The sequence below is a fragment of the Polypterus senegalus genome, chromosome 12, assembly GCF_016835505.1.
Source record: "Polypterus senegalus isolate Bchr_013 chromosome 12, ASM1683550v1, whole genome shotgun sequence".
Taxonomy (NCBI): domain Eukaryota; kingdom Metazoa; phylum Chordata; class Cladistia; order Polypteriformes; family Polypteridae; genus Polypterus; species Polypterus senegalus.
Genome location: NC_053165.1, coordinates 92,980,146 through 92,999,257, shown reverse-complemented (window position 1 = coordinate 92,999,257; position 19,112 = coordinate 92,980,146). Strand labels below are relative to the sequence as shown.

The window sequence follows — 19,112 nt, the reverse complement described above, 5'->3', positions numbered from 1 at the left end:
TGTCCAGGTCTTGTTCCTGCCTTGCACCCGGAACTTGCTGGGACAGTCTTCAACTACCCTGTAACCCTGCTCAGGATAAGCAGGTTAAGAAATTGACAGATGGATGGATGGAATTCACAAACCTGACAAGCAGCAGTGCTAAATGTACAGTAATATAGCCAAGTTTCTCATACATATCAAATTAAGTAGGCTTGAGAATTTTATGTAAAGTAAAAACATTAAATATATTCAGTCAAATGTGTTATCTTAATATACCTTAGCTGTAACTGTTCGACTGAAGTTTTATTTTTCGAATGTGTTTTAAACATATTTCCAGTACATATTATTAAAGATTTCCAAGGTTTTAATGGCACTAATATTATTTTGTGAAACATATATATTTTGTATGTCTGAATAAAGGGTGGCATTTCCTATTTTGGTCAGTTTACACTGTAGATCCATAACCAAGTGAAGTCAAGTCTAGTTGGGGAGAATGCACTGGTACAGCGTGTTACCACAACCACCACACGACAAAACAGCTCGGGATCCCGGTTGGCAACACTCCAGACAGACATACAGTCCAGTCCCAACGTCCAGAAATGACCTTCCATCTACAGCCAGGTGTTATGTGGGCAACCCCTTGGCCTGGTTTAGCCACTGGGGTCCCCAACAATGAGGATCCCATGAGCCGGATCACCCTCGGAGAATCGCGCTACATGGCCTAAGTGCCATAACTGACGCTCCATCACAATGCAGGTAATTTGCCTCATTCATGACTCCATGAGCAACACAAAGTCAAACCAGAGGTACCAAAGGATTCTCCGGAGAGACACAGTACCGAAGGAGTACAGTCTTCGTCTCAGGTCACTGGAAAGCATCCGTGTCTCGCAACCATATCAAGACAAGAAGCACCAGGACTCTGAAAACCCCTTTCAAATGACATCATGAACCCCACTCTGTCTCTTGACTTCATAGGAAGAGAAACCAGAGAATCAATTGTCACTGTCATGGTAAGTAAACCTCTCGATGAGGTCGACACTCTCTCCACAGACAGACACACTGCTGATGGCTGTGCCCAAGAGGTCATTAGAGGCCTGGCTCTTGGTTTTATCAGGACGTTCACAAACCCAGACTCCTCACTCAGTCTCATGAGAGCCCTGATCAGAGTATTTGTTGACTCCGCGAAGATCACAGCATCGTCAGTAAAGTCAAGATCAGCGAATCTTTCTTCACCAACAGATGCCCCACAGTCGCTGGACCCTACAACCCTGCCCAACACCCAGTCTTTCCAGCATTGAACAGAATAGGAGCAGAACACAACCCTGACGAACCCCAGAATGAACTGAAAAAACAGAGCGGTTCTACCTCCATGTTGCAGAGCAATCACAGTACCAGTGTACAGGCTGCTCCATAACCACTGCACATATTAAAGTAATATTTTTCTTTCCCACAACTTATTAAATTAATAAAAAATAAAAGTATTTGTTGGTTGACTTAATTCATTTAGCTTCTCCTTAAGTACACAATGCTGTCAGGATGGCTAGTGGTGCTCTCTCATGGCTCCTGTGCCTGGGGATCAGATGTTTCTCATGTGGACTTTGTGTGTTGTTCCGGTTTCTGTGCCAGCGCCACCAGCAGCTTTTCACAGACTTGCCAAGTAAGGGTGTGCCAGTGTGTGTGTGTGCTTTGAGAGCTCAGTGACAGACTCAGGTCCTGTCCAAGGGTTGTTCCTCCCTTCCACTACATGCTTACTAGAGTGGTTCCAGCTAACTGTGCCCATGATTCAAAAAGCAGGTGCTATCAGTATTTTGTAAAAATAAGCAAACTAGATTTCTTTAACTCAGAGTGGCACATTATATAGTAGTGGTACCTCACAGATCCAGTATTTCATGTTTGAATCCTCACCCTGTCATATTCTGTGTCCACTTTGTATGTTCTCCCTGCATCTCTGGAAGTTTTATTCCAAATTCCCCCTGCAGTTTTCCAGGTATATCTGTGTGTGCAAATCTCATTTATTTTTTTCCTAAAACCACATTGTCTGGTGCAGTGTTTCATGGAGCAACCAAGGGAACCCTAAGCGGATGTAAGTCCCCTTTAAAAATGTAAAAGAAGTTAGCGAACATGCCAAATCCAACAGGGTATACAAGCGAGATGACGTATGTATCACCACTCTCTGCATTATTTGAACATTGACTATGAATAAAATATAGAAAATAAAGTTTCCTTTCCATCAGAGGGAAGCGAATTTCTGTGATTCTGAAAGCGGTTATCTTAAATCGATAAAATCTCGATGGCCTCCTGCACTCCATATTTCTGATCTGTGCTTTTATTTCTGATCCTCAGCCTCCTCTTCCTTGCACCAGCTTCATCCTTTGTTAAGTTCAAACGTTTGAATGGTAAATCTCACCACCGATAAGTCATTTCTATAAGGGATTTCATCTTGGACCTCCTGCTGTAAATAATGAATTATGTTTAAATTTTACTGTATACACAGCACATGAGTTAAAATATCAGCATTTTTCATGTGTTATTGATTGGTTTCTAAAGTCGCCTTCCCCTTGGTGTCCGACTCCATCCACCCAGTGTGCCCCCGGCAAGAGGGCGTGACTGCAGAGCCAATCACTTTGTAGCAGACGGGGCGAGTCAGATGTATTTAAAGCACCCTGGCATCCCTGAAGTTCACACTGCCGATTGCTGACAGATAGACTTGTGTTGGTAGTTTCTCCAGGTCTCAAACATGTCAGTAAAAGGACGACAATCCTCCAGCGTCTCCACCCATCTCATCTATGGCGGGGGTATTGATGTTGGTACTGATGAAACTGCTCTTGGACGTTTTGCAGGTTTAGGTAGTGGAGGTGGTAGAAGTGTTCTTATTGGTGGTGGTGGTGGTTTTGGTGGTGGTTTAGGTGGTGGTGGTGGTTTTGGTGGTGGTTCTGGTGGTAGTTTTGGTGGTGGTAGTTTTAGTGGTGGTTCTGGTGGTGGTTTTGGTGCTGGTGGTTTTAGTGGTGGTTCTTTTAGTGGTTATGGTTTTGGTGGTGGTAGTGGTTTTGGCGGTGGTAGTGGTTTTGGCGGTGGTAGTGGTTTTCATGGTGGGCTTGGTGTGGGTGCCGGCGCTGGTGGAGTTTTGTTCTCAAGTAGCAGCATCAGTGGTGTCCCATTTATGTTAAATGAAAAGCAGCAGATGCAGAGTCTGAATGACAGACTGGCCACCTATCTCGATAAGGTGCGCACCCTTGAAGCAACCAACAAGGACCTGGAGAACAAGCTCAAGAATTTCCGCACGAGCAAAGTGGTCAGCAGGGATTTCACCTTGTACCAGGAGCAGCTGCAGCCCCTCCGTGACCAGGTAGGAATACTGTGTGGATTGTTTGAATCCAAGACCTCACACCGCAGCTACAGGTTGGTGTGACCTTCTCAGGTTTTACACAAATCAAGGTCTGGCAGTCGTTATGTGAAATTAGTGACCATAACACTGGAGAAGAGATGTAAGTATAGAAGATGTTATAATCACTGGCAGATTATCCAGTAAGGGCTGCATTCTGATTAGTTTTATCATCCCAAAGATATCTTATTCACAATGCTCAGTAGAACATTTTAAATGTCTTTGAAACTATACAAACTGTAAAGAAGATGCTTCTTATTTAATATTCTTTCTTTAAGATCTCACCAGCAGCATAAAACAGTCATAATATACCCAGTTTGCATTTATATTTGACATCAATATTATTAAACTCATACAGTATTGTACCTGCTCTGCTTGGATATGCAAGACCACCAAGATTATAAAAGTAACTGAAGTATAAGGACACCCCCACCTGTGTCTTTACTGGGGGGATCTCATAAGAGAAGGGTGTGAGGAACCAAAGCTGATAGGGGCGCAATGTCATAGTTGGTGCATTGGGGGAACGTGGGAGAAATATTTAGCCTCCACCTACTCCGTCATTATATTAAGGAAAAAACAAAAAAAATAAGTTTACTCTAATGCAGGTGAACTGGATTGAATGTGGAGTTTCATGAACGTGAGATATTTAATTTTTGTGAAAGACGTTATTTCAGAATCATGAAAAGGAAAATTGAAATTAAAACACTGGGCAAAATATTTGTAGGTTATTAATTTATTCAATTAAATTTACATTTAGTGCAAAGTGATTTAAACCGATTGCTGTGTAGATAAATAGGCATCTCAGCCGAAGTGAGTCAGTCATTTTCTAATCTCTTATTCCAGAACAGGGTCGTGGGGGTGCAGGAGCCAATCCCAGCTGGCACAGGGTGCAAGGCAGGAACAATCCCTGGACAGGGCGCTGCTCAGAGAAAGTTTACATTTTATTGTTTTAAATGCTATTTTCATTAAATTGTTTGGTAATATTAATGTAAGAATACATACATCGAATTGTATTATATCTGGTAAATGTGTTGTTTTCAACTCTGTGATTTTACATTGTATAATACACTGTAAAAAATGTCAGTAAATATAACAGTAAAACTACTGTAAATGGTGAAAGTAAAAGACCTTTTACCTTATGTTCTACTGAAAATTACCTGTATATCTTAAAAAATAGATTTCATTATTTTTTAAAGCCAAGTTCTGCAAAATCTATATTTTTCTACCTTCAAAATATGCTAAATACCATTTATTGATGCATTACAATTACACTGAAAAAATGTATTAATTGTATAGTGTAAAACTGTTAAATAGCTAAGGTAAACAACCGTAAAATGTAAAATTGTAAATCTCTGTTTCAGTAAAGCCGGTTACGATATTTGCATAAGGACACGCCCCCTTTTACCATATTGCTCCTGGTGAAACGCATACCTTTGAACAGGAGGCAAAAAAACTTCAACTAAGTTAGCAGACTTATTTTTCCCTGCGTGCTGAAGGTTTTTTGAGGTTATGGAAGCTGATTTATGGTGGGATGTATTCGATAAGCTGGCACACCCGTAGGACACCATACACCACAAAAGGAAACTTTACTTCCCCACCGGACAATGTGCCATAAATTCCTTAAGCATTGAATTGTTTTCAATCTGTATAATTAAATGGTACATGTTTGCTGTTGGTTGTTGTTACTTTACTGATGCAAACTGTGTACTTGGATTTCACCCTGTCAATAGTTTCTAATGCAGTGTTTCTCAACTTTTAAGTATTTGTGACTCGAGTTTTCATAGCAGTTTTAATCGTGCCACAAACATTTTTTGGAAATGTAGATGCATATTTTATTATACTTACTTAACTTTTATTGACATTTATCTAACTCTATATTTATTGTTCTGCTGTCAGAATGTAGTTTAAGTTAATTTGTATTGGTTTCAACAGATGTGTTTTCATATTTTTGATTCTTGTTTTCTTTTTTTCACATCTTCGCGCCCCCCTTTTTGTTATTTCATGTTTGTATTGTTTACTTGTTTTAAAGTTCAATATTTTAATAGTGTTTACATTGTATTCCATAACACTAAAAAATCTATCTATCTATCTATCTATCTATCTATCTATCTATCTATCTATCTATCTATCTATCTATCTATCTATCTATCTATCTATCTATCTATCTATCTATCATATAGTACCTTTCACATCTATCTATCTATCTATCTATCTATCTATCTATCTATCTATCTATCTATCTATCTATCTATCTAGTTCAGATTGATCAGTTTTGTGAAGCTTGTACAACAACACCTACTGTTTGTGAGTTAAGCACTTCATGTCGTGACTATTAAGGATATACAGGGGTCGTGATGAATGGGGGGCAGCGACACTCTTGTGAAGTCTTGCTGGTTTCCCACTCTTACCATTTAACAGCCCTGCTGGTTTGTGTGGCTTATCAACAACTCCAGACTGGCCCAGTGTGGGGGGGATTGTTCTCTGCAGTGGTCTTGGTCTGCATGTATGGCCTCTGCTGCAGGTGTGATAGGCGGTTGCTCTCTATGACCTTGTAAAATAAAAACAGGTTCAGTAAATGAGTGCCTGACCTTTAATGGTGGTGCTGTATTCTGTACATTAAGAGTTATCTGACTGCTCCGGGTGTGTTTTGTGACACTAACATTGTAAGAATCCTAAAGGATTATTTAGCATTAAAAACTCCCATGGAAGGAGTGTACTTTTATTTCAGACTATTTGGGAGGAACCAGTTTTCTATTGCAAAGTTTTATAATATTTTTTTATCTGCTACTATGAAATATAAGTAATAATGTTTGTAAACCATTTCAGTTATAACAGACCTGAACTCCCCTCGTGTTGCTATTGACGGCTTCCATTTTTACTCTTGTCAGATAATTGCTGCCATCATTGAGAATTCTCGCCTGGCCCTGAAGATTGGTAATGCTCAGCTGGCTGCTGAGGACTTCAGAAAAAAGTAAGAACCCTTGAAGTTTATTCTTCTTAAATTGTTCATTTACTTACTTTTTGCAATTTTCTCCTGTAAGCAAAGATTTGTATTTTTTTAGATGCAGCTGTGATACTTTACACTGTTGTATAAAATACTGTAACACCCTCTAACTTACTTCATTGATTTATTGTCAAAGGGGGGCACAGTCTACCCCTGGAGCATCAGGTTTTAAACAGGAAAGAGCCCTGGAAGGAGCTTCAGTCCACTGCAGAGCCCACCTTTCTACAAAAGTCACTCACACAGGGCCAGTTTGTATAAGCTGGTGTGGTGAGGGAGTGAAAGCAGAGTGGAAAGAGACCCCCCACACACACACACACACACACTTATGGTGCATGATGGTCCACACAGAGACGGTGAGCAGACCCTAAAGAGAGAACATCTGTGAGGCAGCAGGTCTTACCACTGCACTACCAACCTGCTCAGCCTTTTATATGCATAATTTATATACAGAATCTTATTAAACTCTCATTTGCATATTTTAAAGAATATTTTATGAGGGACTCTCAGAAAGTTTCTGCAGTTTTTTTAAGTCTATTTATTAAGATTTTGAAAAACAAATGACATTTCTTTTCTACATAGTCACTTTCATTTGCGATGCAGATTTCCCAGCGTTGTACCAACTTTTTAATGCCCAATTACTTCTCCTTTCACCTTCACTTTCTCCAACAAAAATACAAAACTGCAGAAACGTTATGATTGTCCTTCATATGAAACCAGTAAATTATTCTTTATGGCTCAGTTTATTTTCTCACAGCCATTCTTAAAAGCAATCCAACAGCAATACCACTTTGTTCTTCTCAGATATGAGTACCTCATTCGCCAGACAGTGGAGGCTGACATCCTCAACCTGAAGAGTCTGAAGGAAGAATACGATTCTCACCAAACCAGCAACAATCAGGAAATTGAAGCCCTGAAAAAAGAGATTGAAGAAATGACAAAACAGCATGGAAAGGTATGATTAACACAGAAAAATGACTATAAATACACACTGTAATCTCTTCTTTAACATCAGGATGAATAATTTTGTTTTGTTAGAAAAGCAGTATTGAGATTTTAATATGATTATTAGTAAAAAGAAATTGTTTCTGGATTGTCTCATTTTCCTTTTCTACCTCATTTTCTATATGTACATTTCTCTCCGTTACACTATTTGGACTCTTGAATAACATAAGATGTTTGACAAACGAGAGGAGACCATTCAGTCCCCCAAGCCTGTTTGTTAAGCTAATAGCTGTGCCTTCTCTCCCACAACTCGTCAATCAAAGAACTGTTACCTCGTCTTCAGCCTTTAATTAATTTTGCCTTAATGTTTGGTGGTGTCATATACTTTTGATGCAAATTTTGCAGAACTGGATTAGGTGACCACATAGTTTACTCTGCTCGAGACTAAATAGTTTAAATTCTCAGAGTCTGTCACAGTAGGATGTGTTTTCGGTTGTTCTCCTCGGCACAGCTTCAAGTGCTGTTATGTCTGTTTTTTTGCATGGTGGCCACAACTGCAGACGATTCTCTAAATGTGGTCTCAGTAGTACATAAAATAGTCTGAGCATAACATCCCTCGATTTGTGTTTAACAGTTTTTATGATATAAAGTAACATGTACTCCATTGTCGTCTGAGAGTTTCCTCCTACCTTATGCCACTAACTGGGCTGCAGCTCTACAAATAAATCCAGGGGTTTATCAGTTGCTCTTTCTTTCAGTTTTTGTTAACTTTAGTTTAAAAACACAAGCTTTAATTGAAAGGCCAGCATATCAATGAAAATAACAGATGAATGTAAGCGATTGGCAAAGTTCAAAAGACTGGCCTTTTAGGGAACACAAGGCAGCCACCAACCTAATATGCTTTGTGTTCAATGAATACAGTTGTGTAAAGTGTAGTCGGGAGGAGAAATAGATATGCTTATATTGTAAAACTTTTAGACAACAAATTGTTCAACAAAAATGGGTCAAGAAAAGATACTGGAGTTCTTTCATACTTACAGCTAAAAGACTTTTAAACGCCATATTGTGACTGCTCTCTTATCCTTAGCCAATTCACCGGTTTCTCTTCTTTTTTTGCATTTCATTTGTATTTGTGAGAGGGATTGATGTTCTTATTTGTTGTAATATATTTTGACTTCTTGAACTTTTGTAAAGACAATATTATTTATAATCATCTTTACATGGTCTACTTGTCATCCTGGCCTGGATGGATGGTTTATTACTTAGCTGGGAAGTCTTGTTAATGAAAGGATGAGGTGGACAGGCACCCCAACTGGGTTGTTTAGTGGTGACTCTCCTGGTCAGGAGGTCATTGTAATGGATGGACAGAGCAGACTGCTTCCTAAGGTCATTTGCTCCTCCAGTACACTGGATGCCAACATCCCTCTCCCATGCTTCCCTTTTGGAAACCGTCATGGCCGTATGGGAGTTATGTATTTGGTGGGTAGCTCTGTATGGGGTCCTCGGGGAGGAAGGTTCTCTTGTCACAGGGAGGTTCCATTGACCCAGAAGTGCTTGCTGGATGTAATTGAACAGCACCAGAGGTACAACCAGGTCTGGTTTAAAGAAAACTGTTGTACTTCATCCATTTGGGGTTAGGAGTGGAGGACGACAAAGCTTACCTGGGAGGAGGGAAGGAAGGAACAGGAGAGAAGAGAATTGTATTGTGCTTGAGTTTAACTGCAACTGTGAGAGAAGAAATGTATTGAAGGTATTTTAGATTGCATTAAATTTCATATTTGATCCTGGGACGTGTCTGGGTTGCTGCAATGCCCCTTCTTTTCATTATAAATGTATTTGTGTGTATATATATATAAGTATATATATATATATATATATATATATATATATATATATATATATATGGTTGAATAGTTTTACTGTCAAATAATGCAAAGAGTACGTGACATGTGTGTCGCCCTAATTCTGGGCTCATCAGGCGTACACACTCACTACACCCCCTCTCAGGGAATTGAACCTCGGACGTCAGCAGTGAGGCATCTTTACGTTTTGTCATGGCGTTATGTTTGTTTATTTGACAGATCGGGTTATTACATTCGTGGTATTTGTAGTCTGAATCACAATCTGATTGTATGGATGGTTACCTACCAGGTAACGCCTGTGGTTGGTGTGCAAGTCGACAAACATCTGCCACGGTGTCCTCTGTCAGTTGCGAGAAGCAGATAATAGAATGTTCAATAGATTTACTGTCAAATAATGGAAAGAGTATGTGACACGTGTTTTGTCGTATATATTTATATATATATATATATATATATATATATATATATATATATATATATATATACACAGTGGAACCTTGGTTTGAGCATAATTTGTTCGGAAACGTGCTTGCAATCCAAAGCACTCGTATATCAAAGCGAATTTCCCCATAAGGAATAATGGAAACTCAGATGATTCGTTCCACAACCCAAAACTATTCATATAAAAATGATTAATACAAAATATAAAGTAAAATACATAATTCAAATTAATCTGCACTTTACCTTTAAAAAGAATCATGGCTGGTGTGAGTTTCTAAACTCATGTGGGATTCCACCCAACGGACGACACGCAGAAGAGCGTCCCAAAGCAATCGCAGTCTCCCAGCGCTGTAGCAGTTCGCCGTATAAGCGCATCCAAAAAGATTGCAGACATGCTATATCGTCAATGGGTCATACAAGGAACATTATAAAGATCCGCTACAATAAATAACAGCTGTTGCTGTTTCAAGCTGAATGAAGCTGGTGTTAAAGTACTGAGACTCAGCTTCGTGTTTTGGGAGCAAGATGGGGACTCGCACTTCACAGCGCACACACACACAATCACAATGCTGTAGTAAACACTATACGCTTATGCGGATGTTGACTATATGAGTGAGGCACACAGACTCAGATGGAAAATTTGAGACGATTGCCAGAGAGAGAGAGAGAGAGACACGCTGGGCGGCGAGATAAGAGAGAGAGAGAGAGACAGCGCTGGGCGAGCGAGCGCGAGATAAGGAGAGAGAGAGAGAGAGAGAGAGCGCTGGGCGGCGGCGAGATAAGGAGAGAGAGAGAAGGAGAGAGCGCTGGGCGGCGCGCGAGATAAGAGAGAGAGAGAGAGAGAGAGCGCTGGGCGAGCGAGGTAAGGAGAAAGAGAGAAGAACCATCAGCTCAGTTGTGATCACATGACGCTCAGCAGACAAAGGGTATCCATACTACTCATATTGCAAGACATCGCTCGTTTATCAAGTCAAAATTTATTAAAATTTTTGCTCGTCTTGCAAAACACTCGTAAACCAAGTTACTTGTAAACTGAGGTTCCACTGTACATATATATATTTATATACATATATAATTAAGAAAAACATACACAATGGTATTATTCACACCTATGAAATTGTATGCCTATTTATTAAAACCAAGCTATTGCTGAAATCATATAAATATTCAAATGTTAATGCTATGATGATGGCACTTTTCTAAGTTTAAATAGTGGACATCATGGATGTCATCATAATGCCTCCCACTTTTCTCTGCTCTTTAGAGTGTGAGTATCCTGAAAGAAGAGATGTCTGGCACCGTGAGTGTAGACATCACCACCACTGAAAGCCCAGATCTGAAACAGATTTTAGATGACTTACGTGCAGAGTATGAAGACATCGTTCGTAGTAACAAGCAGGAGCTTGAGATGTGGTTCAACAAGCAGGTAAGTGGCAGACAAGTCCTCACAGTCCTGGTGTACATTCTGGGGAGGCTGCTCCACCTTGGTTTTTGGAGGATATTACTTTTCTTTTTTAATTTTAAATTCAGTATGTACAACAGGTTCAATTATCAGAGAATTTTTATCCTCAGCAGAATGGCAGATCATGACATTATTGCTTTGAAGGAGCTTTTGCTTCAGGTCTTACCATATAACTAAATTTAACGTTTTCTCTGTTGACCTTCTGCAAAACAGTTTGTGATCAAGAGATCTGCTGGACTCGGTTTATTGTAGTTTGACAGCTGATGGTTAGTCTTGTAGAGGCAACATAAGACATCTTCAAAAGTGATTAGATTGTATATACACACATAACTATGATAGACACACACACACAAAGACATATACACACATTATTGACATTATTGAAATTGTACGCCCATTTATTTAAACGAGGCTATTGCTGAAATCAACAGTTGATTTTGTGCTGAATCCCACAAAAGCATAAGCCACCAATCCTGTCATTTCCTCAACCTCCTAATTCAAAATGATGGAGACAAAGTGTTAGGCCCCTGAGCAAAGCAGGCCAGAAGGACAAAGAAAACAGTTTCTGGGGATAAACAGGAGTCAAGACAAAGCAAAAGCTTGTTACTGGGATACCTAAAAACCAAGAGTAAAAAATAAAATGAAACTTGAATTTGAGAAACAGATTTTAGTCTTTTAGCCAAGTTGATTTTTCGTTGAACATGTAATTAGTGTTTTCTTATCTTTGTTTTATCTGCAATCTTGGACAATCTGGAAGTCAAAGAGACAAGCCTTTAAGATGCTGAAAACAAATTTTTTGAATGTGGAAAAATAGACAAGTAAAACACAGTTGCCAGTTAAGAATATTATACATCATAATTCAAAAACTTTTGGAAAATCAATACAAGTTGCAATTGTACAGAGCAGATCGAAAATAGCTGAGGCCTCAGGATCTGACAGTCCTGCCCTGAACCTGCCCTGAACAAGAGCTGACCCTGCGCTCAGACCCCAAGGGGAATGCGATAATTACATTTTGTTGTACCTGTTCAATGGCATTATGATGATGATGATTATGATGATGATTATTATTATTATGTTATTGGAGTTCTGCGATAAAATGCCACTGCCAAATACCTGTCTTTTTCTAAGATTGAGGTTAACTCATAATATAATAGCATTTCAAAAGGCTTTCAATTCTGGGCTTTCAGGTGAATTCATTTTGCAGCTTTTTCTTGACTGTTGAGTTTTGGATCTTAAAAAGAATTTGACAAGACTTTTGAACTCCAGGTTTTGTATTTGGACTTGTCTTCTCTCCTGATCCTTTTCTCTTCTTACTCCAATGTGATACACTTAAATATACAAAAACTTAAATTGCCAAACAGCGTCTCCCACAGATCTAAGTATAATTACGCCAATGAACAAATAACGAGACATGCTATCACACAACTGGGCCTCCATGTTGAGGTGCACACAATGCTCTGATGCTCACAGCCTCGCAAACCTAGAGAAACATGAAGCAAGACAGAATATCTTCTAAAATGTAAAACGCTGAAGGTCTCTTTCTGTTTAATTACAGCATACAAATCCATATTGTTAAGCTTGTCTCTGACAAATTTTGCAAATATTCTCCACTTGAATTTCTGATTCAAACTTTTTCCCCTTTGAGATCTTTATGTAATGATCCTCCTTGAGCTTTATAATGGATGTAACTACAGGAGGAATTTTTTGGAACTTACCAAGAGTATAGAAACTTTCTTTCTGCATTGGGCTTGATTATTGAAATGTTGGTTTAAGGCTAAAAATTTTCCCCTGTGGAATTTATTTACTGAACTTATCTGCCTTATTTTACCTCAGGCAGTGTCAGGTAAGGCTGCTACAATAAAAATGCAGGAAGTAAATCCCACTGTCACATACATATAAATAAGAAGTAAATAGCTAGACACAATGTCGCACATTTAGTGTCCCCCATTTCTAGAGTACACATTCACACAGTATACTCAACATCCATATCCACACTCCTACTGCGATATACAAATACACAAACTTGGACTCCAGCTATGTCACCTGATGACTCAATGGCGCCACCTCTCTGTGCTCTCCAGCTCCTGCACTCCCACTCAGTACTGTCCTGTTTCTTCTCCACAGGTGGAAACTAAGCAAGCTGCAGCCATCCAGGAAACAGATGTCAGTGAAAGTTCAAAGATAGAAGTGACGGAGCTTCACCATCAGCACCAGAGCCTACAGACAGAGATGGACACCTTGCTGGTCTCTGTGAGTAACTTATTGTGACTGCATGTCTCTGATGACTGAGGTGTTGTGGCCCATTTGTTAAAAAGGGTTGGCATTGTGTACTGCACCAGTTAGATATACGGACTGGGCTGTGGTGCTGGGTGGTGGTACAGTTCCTCAGTCTGTCACATTAAGCCAGTCATTTAATCTTTATAATTGAAAAAAACATTAAATATTTAGATACATTACATTGGATAAGGTGTCAGAAAAATGTACAATAATAATATTTTAATAAGATTTGTTCACTCTGATTACTATTAAAAGACATATTACCCCTACAGACAAATAAAATTCAGTCTAATCTAATGTAATCTAATCTAATCATTAAGAACATCATGCATCTTCGGCTCTTTAAAATTTAAATGAAGTCTTAGTTGACCCCATAACACCTCCAGCTTTTGCAGATGTCACCGGCCCATTCCTGGACACAGAGCTTCATTTTTTTATTATTTTATTTTCCATCCAGAAAGGCGCCTTGGAGGATAACCTGGCAGCAGTGAATGGCCGCTATCAGATGGAGCTTCACCGTTACGCTGCCTTGGTGGGCACCATGGAGGGGGAGTTGGTGAGCATCCGGAACAGCATAACCTCCCAGTCTGAGGACTACAGGAGCCTTCTGAACATCAAAGAGAAACTGGAGAAGGAGATCGCCATGTACAGGCAGCTGCTGGAAGGAGTGGAGCTGGGCGCTGGTGGAGCCTCGTCTGCCATGTGAGCTTCTCTTCTGTCTCCTGCTCTCCTCTGCTCTCTTTTACTTTATTATATATGGATGGCATAGAAACCATTTAGGAATTCTCTTCTGAAAATTACACCTTCATGAAAACTGAAAAAAGAATATAATATATAAAATTGAGATTCTATTCTTTAATTTAGAGCCAGGATTTAAAGCCTGATGCCTTGAATGTTATTATGGAAGGGTATTATGCATATTAAAAATATATTCTTCCTATAATTGTCAATAATTTTACAACCTTTAGATGGCGGGGCTTTGCAGAATCGTTTTAGTAAGTCAGGTTTTTTTTCATTTTTGGGCGGTGGGGGGTTAAATTCAGTGTTGTGCTATTGTCTCTTTAAATTGACAAGAAACAGGGGGGTCCGGGTGTGATGAACATTAAACTAGCCTTCAAGAGGTTAGAATGAAAAATGTCATCTATAAATTATGCTTGGCATCGAAAAGGAGATGATGTTTGTCAAGACAAAAATGTAGAATGAATATTCTCTATTGCTCTCTATGTATATATATATATAGTAATATGCCGCTATATAGCGCCCGACCCGGCACAGACTGATGCAAAGGCACATACAAAATTAACACAGGCTTTATTAATTCTTCAGCCGTGGGACACGTCTTCCCCGTGCCACACAGCCCAACACAGTCCCAAAAGCACAATTACACCACCAAAACACTCTCTTTGTTCACCACTCCTCCTCACCAAGCTTAGTCCTCCTCCTCCTGACTCTGGCTTCTGAGTGGTGGTGGCTGGCCCCTTTTATAGCCCACCCGGAAGCGTTCTAGGTGTTTGACCACCTGGTACTAATTGCACTTCCTGGTGGGGCTGAAGATTCATCCAGCTGGGCTGTTGAGACCATGCAGCACGCCTAGCAGCCATCCCAGTTCCCAACCAGGCTGTGGAGCCAGGCGGGAGGCTGGGAGGTATTGAGCTGTCCATTGTTGCAGGAACGTCCCGGCCGGGCGTGGGACTCAGCCGCCCATCACAATATATATATATATATATATATATATATATATATATATATATATATATATATATATATATATATATATATATATATATATATATATATATATATATATATATATATATAGTATACTGTATATATGTATGTATATATATATGTTGTATATATGTATGTGTGTGTACATTTATGAATATGTATTATATATACACTGTTTGTACAATACCTATCTATTGCATATACTGTAGCATATTTTACATCTATTTTTCTGCAGTATAGCATGCATGGGTATGTGTTTATTTGTTTATTTATTTATTTATTTATTGTAACTGAGTGTGTATAATTGTTGTATGTATGTTGATTCTGTCACCAAAACCGGAGTTAAATTCCTTGTGTGTGTGCATACCTGGCCAATAAATCTAGGGTGTGCCATAAGTTTCCATACATAGGAAAATAAACATTTTTTTATGAAAAACCATTTTCATTTATATAATATGCTCTACATGACTGCCATTGTTTTGAAAACACATTTCAATACGTGTCCGCCACTGCTGATCAACATGTATTAGCACAGCTGGAGTTATGCTTGTAATGGCGTTGGTGATACTTACTCTAAGATGATTTATGTTTCATATCTTTTCGTGATACACCATGGCCTTCAAATGCCCCCAAAGCAATGGCGGACACGTATTGAAATATTATATATATAGAGAGAGTGTATATTGCTCAGCTAAAGCCTTTGACTGAATGCTAGTAATCTTACTCATCTTTTCCTTTTATTCATAGCAGTGGCAGTTTCACACAAACCACAGTGGTAACCAAAGGTAAGATGTTTGTTTTTAACCCTACGGTGTATTTTGAAAATGAAGTAAAATAATTCAAAAGTATTCAAAGAAAGGGAGAAATTCAAGTAGTTTCAAGTTCAAGTAGTAGCATCAATGCTGTATTACATAAACACTTACTGCTCCTCTGAACTTCACAAATTAATCACAACAGTAATATATACTTAAAATTAAACACACACAAACATAAAATCATATATATGTGTAAAAGAGTGGTCTATGCTATGCACTTACAATGCACTTGAATTTCTTTTATTCATGTGAACTAATATAATAATATAATATAATGATATGCACAGTGGAAAGCATTGCTTCCTCATGGGTCCAGTATGCTGGGTTTTAATCCGTTACGTGGTCCGTGCCAATATGGTGTTTTCATGTCTCCATATTTCTGTGTAGGTTTTCCTCTACATACTTGACTTTGTCTTTCAGATCCCCAGTGACAGCCATGTTAAGTTGCTTTGCTTTTCCAAAATGGGTTTGTGTGTGCAGGAGTGGGCTCAGTAATGGACTGGCACCTCTTTAGTGCCGCTTCCTAACTTGTGCCCAATTTAAATTAGAGTAAGTTTGAAAACGATATTTTATATTAGATTTAATTTTATTACCTACTCTCTATATATAAAATCGTAAGCCTAAAACTGCAACGATTTTATGTGACAATTTTATGTCATGTTTTTTGTCATGCTTTAAATCGGGCATATTTTTAAATCTACTTATATATATTTGGTAATATTCTTTTCAGAATTTATCAAACTTTAATATGATGTTGTTAGATTTTCAGATTCTTATTCCATATTTAAATTATAATCCAAAAAATATCAAGAACTCATGTCCCACGAGACGAGAATTTGTGCCAAGAGATTTAACGGGCCTGGAAATAAAAGACAAAGAGTAGATGATAAAGACAGCTGCTGTACAGGCTTTTATATTTTTGAAGTGCCGCGCAACATGCAGATTACGCAACACGGCAGCAGCAACAAGCCAGCAGCTGATCGAGCAAGATGAGGTAAAAAAAAAAAAAAATGCTTTTGTTTCCCATTGTATCACCGTTTAAGAGGGGGTTTCAGAGGAGCGACCGCATCTCCTTGGGGTGCGTTCAGCCCCATTCTTCACAGCGAGTGGCAGAGACAGGAAGTGGCTGACATCTAGTCCAGGCCATGGGGGTTGGTGAGCAAAGTGAGCAGGTCGTAACCCACTAGTATTATATTATATTATATTATATTATATTATATTATATTATATTATATTATATTATATTATATTATATTATATTATATTATATTATATTACAGTAATCCTCGCTATATCGCTTCAACTTTCACGGCTTCACTCTATCGCGGATTTTAAATGTAAGTATATCTAAATATATATCACGGATTTTTCGCTGGTTCGGATTTCTGCGGATAATGGGTCTTTTAATTTATGGTACTTGCCTCCTCAGTTTGTTTGCCCAGTTGATTACATACAAAGGACGCTATTGGCGGATGGCTTAGAAGTTATCCAATCAGAGCATGTATTACGTATTAACTAAAAATCCTCAATGCTATAAGATATGCTTCCCGCGTTGCTCGATTGTTTGCTTGTCTCGCCTCTCTCTCACCCTCTCTGACATTCTCTGCCTGACGAGGAGATGTGAGCAGAGGTGCTGTTTGCACAGAAGCCGTTTGCTTAGAAGATCCTGATGCTCCTCTAAAAATGCAGCGGCAAACTTAAAAGCACACGTATTGATTTTTGATTGTTTGCTTTTCTTTGCGGCTGTCTCTCTCTCTCTCTGAAATTCTCTGCTCCTGAAGAGAAGAAGATATATTTGCATTCTTTTAATTGTGAGAAAGAACTGTCATCTCTGTCTTGTCATGGAGCACAGTTTAAACGTTTGACTAAAGGGTGTTATTTCATGTCTAGAGGGCTCTAATAAATTAACAGTGTGGGAGAGTTTATAAGGGCTTAAAATATATAAAAATAACCATACAAACATATAGTTTCTACTTCGCAGATTTTCAATTACCGTGGGGGTTCTGGAACACAACCCCGCGATCGAGGAGGATTATTGTATATTATATTATATTATATTATATTATATTATATTATATTATATTATATTATATTATATTATATTATATTATATTATATTATATTATATATAGAGTTATGGAGGCTGACAGTTGTGACGCGGTTCTGGCAGTGAAGCTCACAGCAGTCTGATGGTCGATTTCAGGAGATCTCAGTTGTTTCACCGGCATACGCAGCACAAATCTGACAAAGTGTCTCAAGCGAGTGGAGTTTTAGTTATTTTAGGTGTTTTGTAACACCAATGTTTTTGTTCTCCATTTGTTAAGGGGGGCGTAAGGTTTTCATTTCTTAACAAAAATTTTTTTTCAAACAAATTAAACAATGAGGGATGAACAACACAGTATAGCATAACATTCTGAAATTTAAAGAATAAAAAGTTAAATAGGAAAGAAACAAATAAATTAATGAACATTTAAAATAATAACTGAAAAATTTGAAGAGAAAAAGTCATCTTTTAAAGACAGGCATGGTATTTATAAAGCATATGCTCAGCTAAATAAAATGATTGTGAATCAGCCAGTGATAATTTAAATGATTGTGAATCAGCCAGTGATAATTTGGTGCTGTGTTTCACAGACAAAACCCTAAATATACATTGCTAATTACAAATATAAAAAATAAAATAATGTATTTATTTGAATATCCAGTATTGCCCTGTCAAGCCCCCTCTGTTCACCTTCAGACCCCTTTGACGTCTCGGCTGCTCCTCTAACGTTGTCTTTCTCTGCTGTTCACAGAGGTGAAGACAGAAGTCAAGGAATAACACAATGGAGACCTCAACCCCATCATCAGAGAGAAGATGAGGCTCAGCGGGTGACTTCTTGGACCTTTAAAACAATTGCAATGCAGACAGAAAGAGAAGCGTCTTCGCTTGGCTTGGGTTTTTAGATCCTACTTGGTTTGGGGAATTTTCTTTGCTCTTGTGCTACTTGGGAATGCAATGCTTGAATCCTGTGTGACAATAAAGAATTATGCAGCACATAATGTACTGTTGATGTGATTTTGTTCTTATTAGTGCTGACCAGCATACTTTATACTGTTGAGCTTCTGTCAAAGTAGCTGCACAGTTAGTTGGTTTTTCTGCAAAGCCCTGCTGCTTGGTGTACCTCCAGTGGTCCCGTTGGGGCAACTTCAAGCTTATTAAGTGGGAGCCCTCCATAGA

The 19,112-nt window shown here is 38.6% G+C and overlaps 1 protein-coding gene across 2 annotated transcripts; it reads left to right on the top strand.

Annotated features, from left to right (window-relative positions):
- Positions 1-2,653: 2,653 nt before the first annotated feature.
- Positions 2,654-18,924, top strand: LOC120541365 (keratin, type I cytoskeletal 10-like). Of its 2 annotated transcripts, none has more exons than XM_039772920.1 (8): positions 2,654-3,325; positions 6,250-6,332; positions 7,167-7,317; positions 10,875-11,036; positions 13,197-13,322; positions 13,807-14,051; positions 15,828-15,862; positions 18,688-18,924. In XM_039772920.1, exons 1-8 carry the CDS (start codon positions 2,717-2,719, stop codon positions 18,711-18,713), a joined length of 1,437 nt encoding a protein of 478 aa, XP_039628854.1. In that variant the 5' UTR covers positions 2,654-2,716; the 3' UTR covers positions 18,714-18,924. The 2 variants fall into 2 exon arrangements, with proteins under 2 accessions (XP_039628854.1, XP_039628853.1); XM_039772919.1 differs by having other exon boundaries at positions 15,825-15,862.
- Positions 18,925-19,112: the final 188 nt, after the last annotated feature.

Coding starts and splice junctions, on each gene's coding strand:
- LOC120541365 (XM_039772919.1), top strand. CDS start 2,717: ATGTCAGTAAAAGGACGACAATCCTCCAGCGTCTCCACCCATCTCATC. Junction 7,318..10,874: donor TGACAAAACAGCATGGAAAG/GTATGATTAACA, acceptor TCTGCTCTTTAG/AGTGTGAGTATCCTGAAAGA. Junction 13,323..13,806: donor TGGACACCTTGCTGGTCTCT/GTGAGTAACTTA, acceptor TTTTCCATCCAG/AAAGGCGCCTTGGAGGATAA.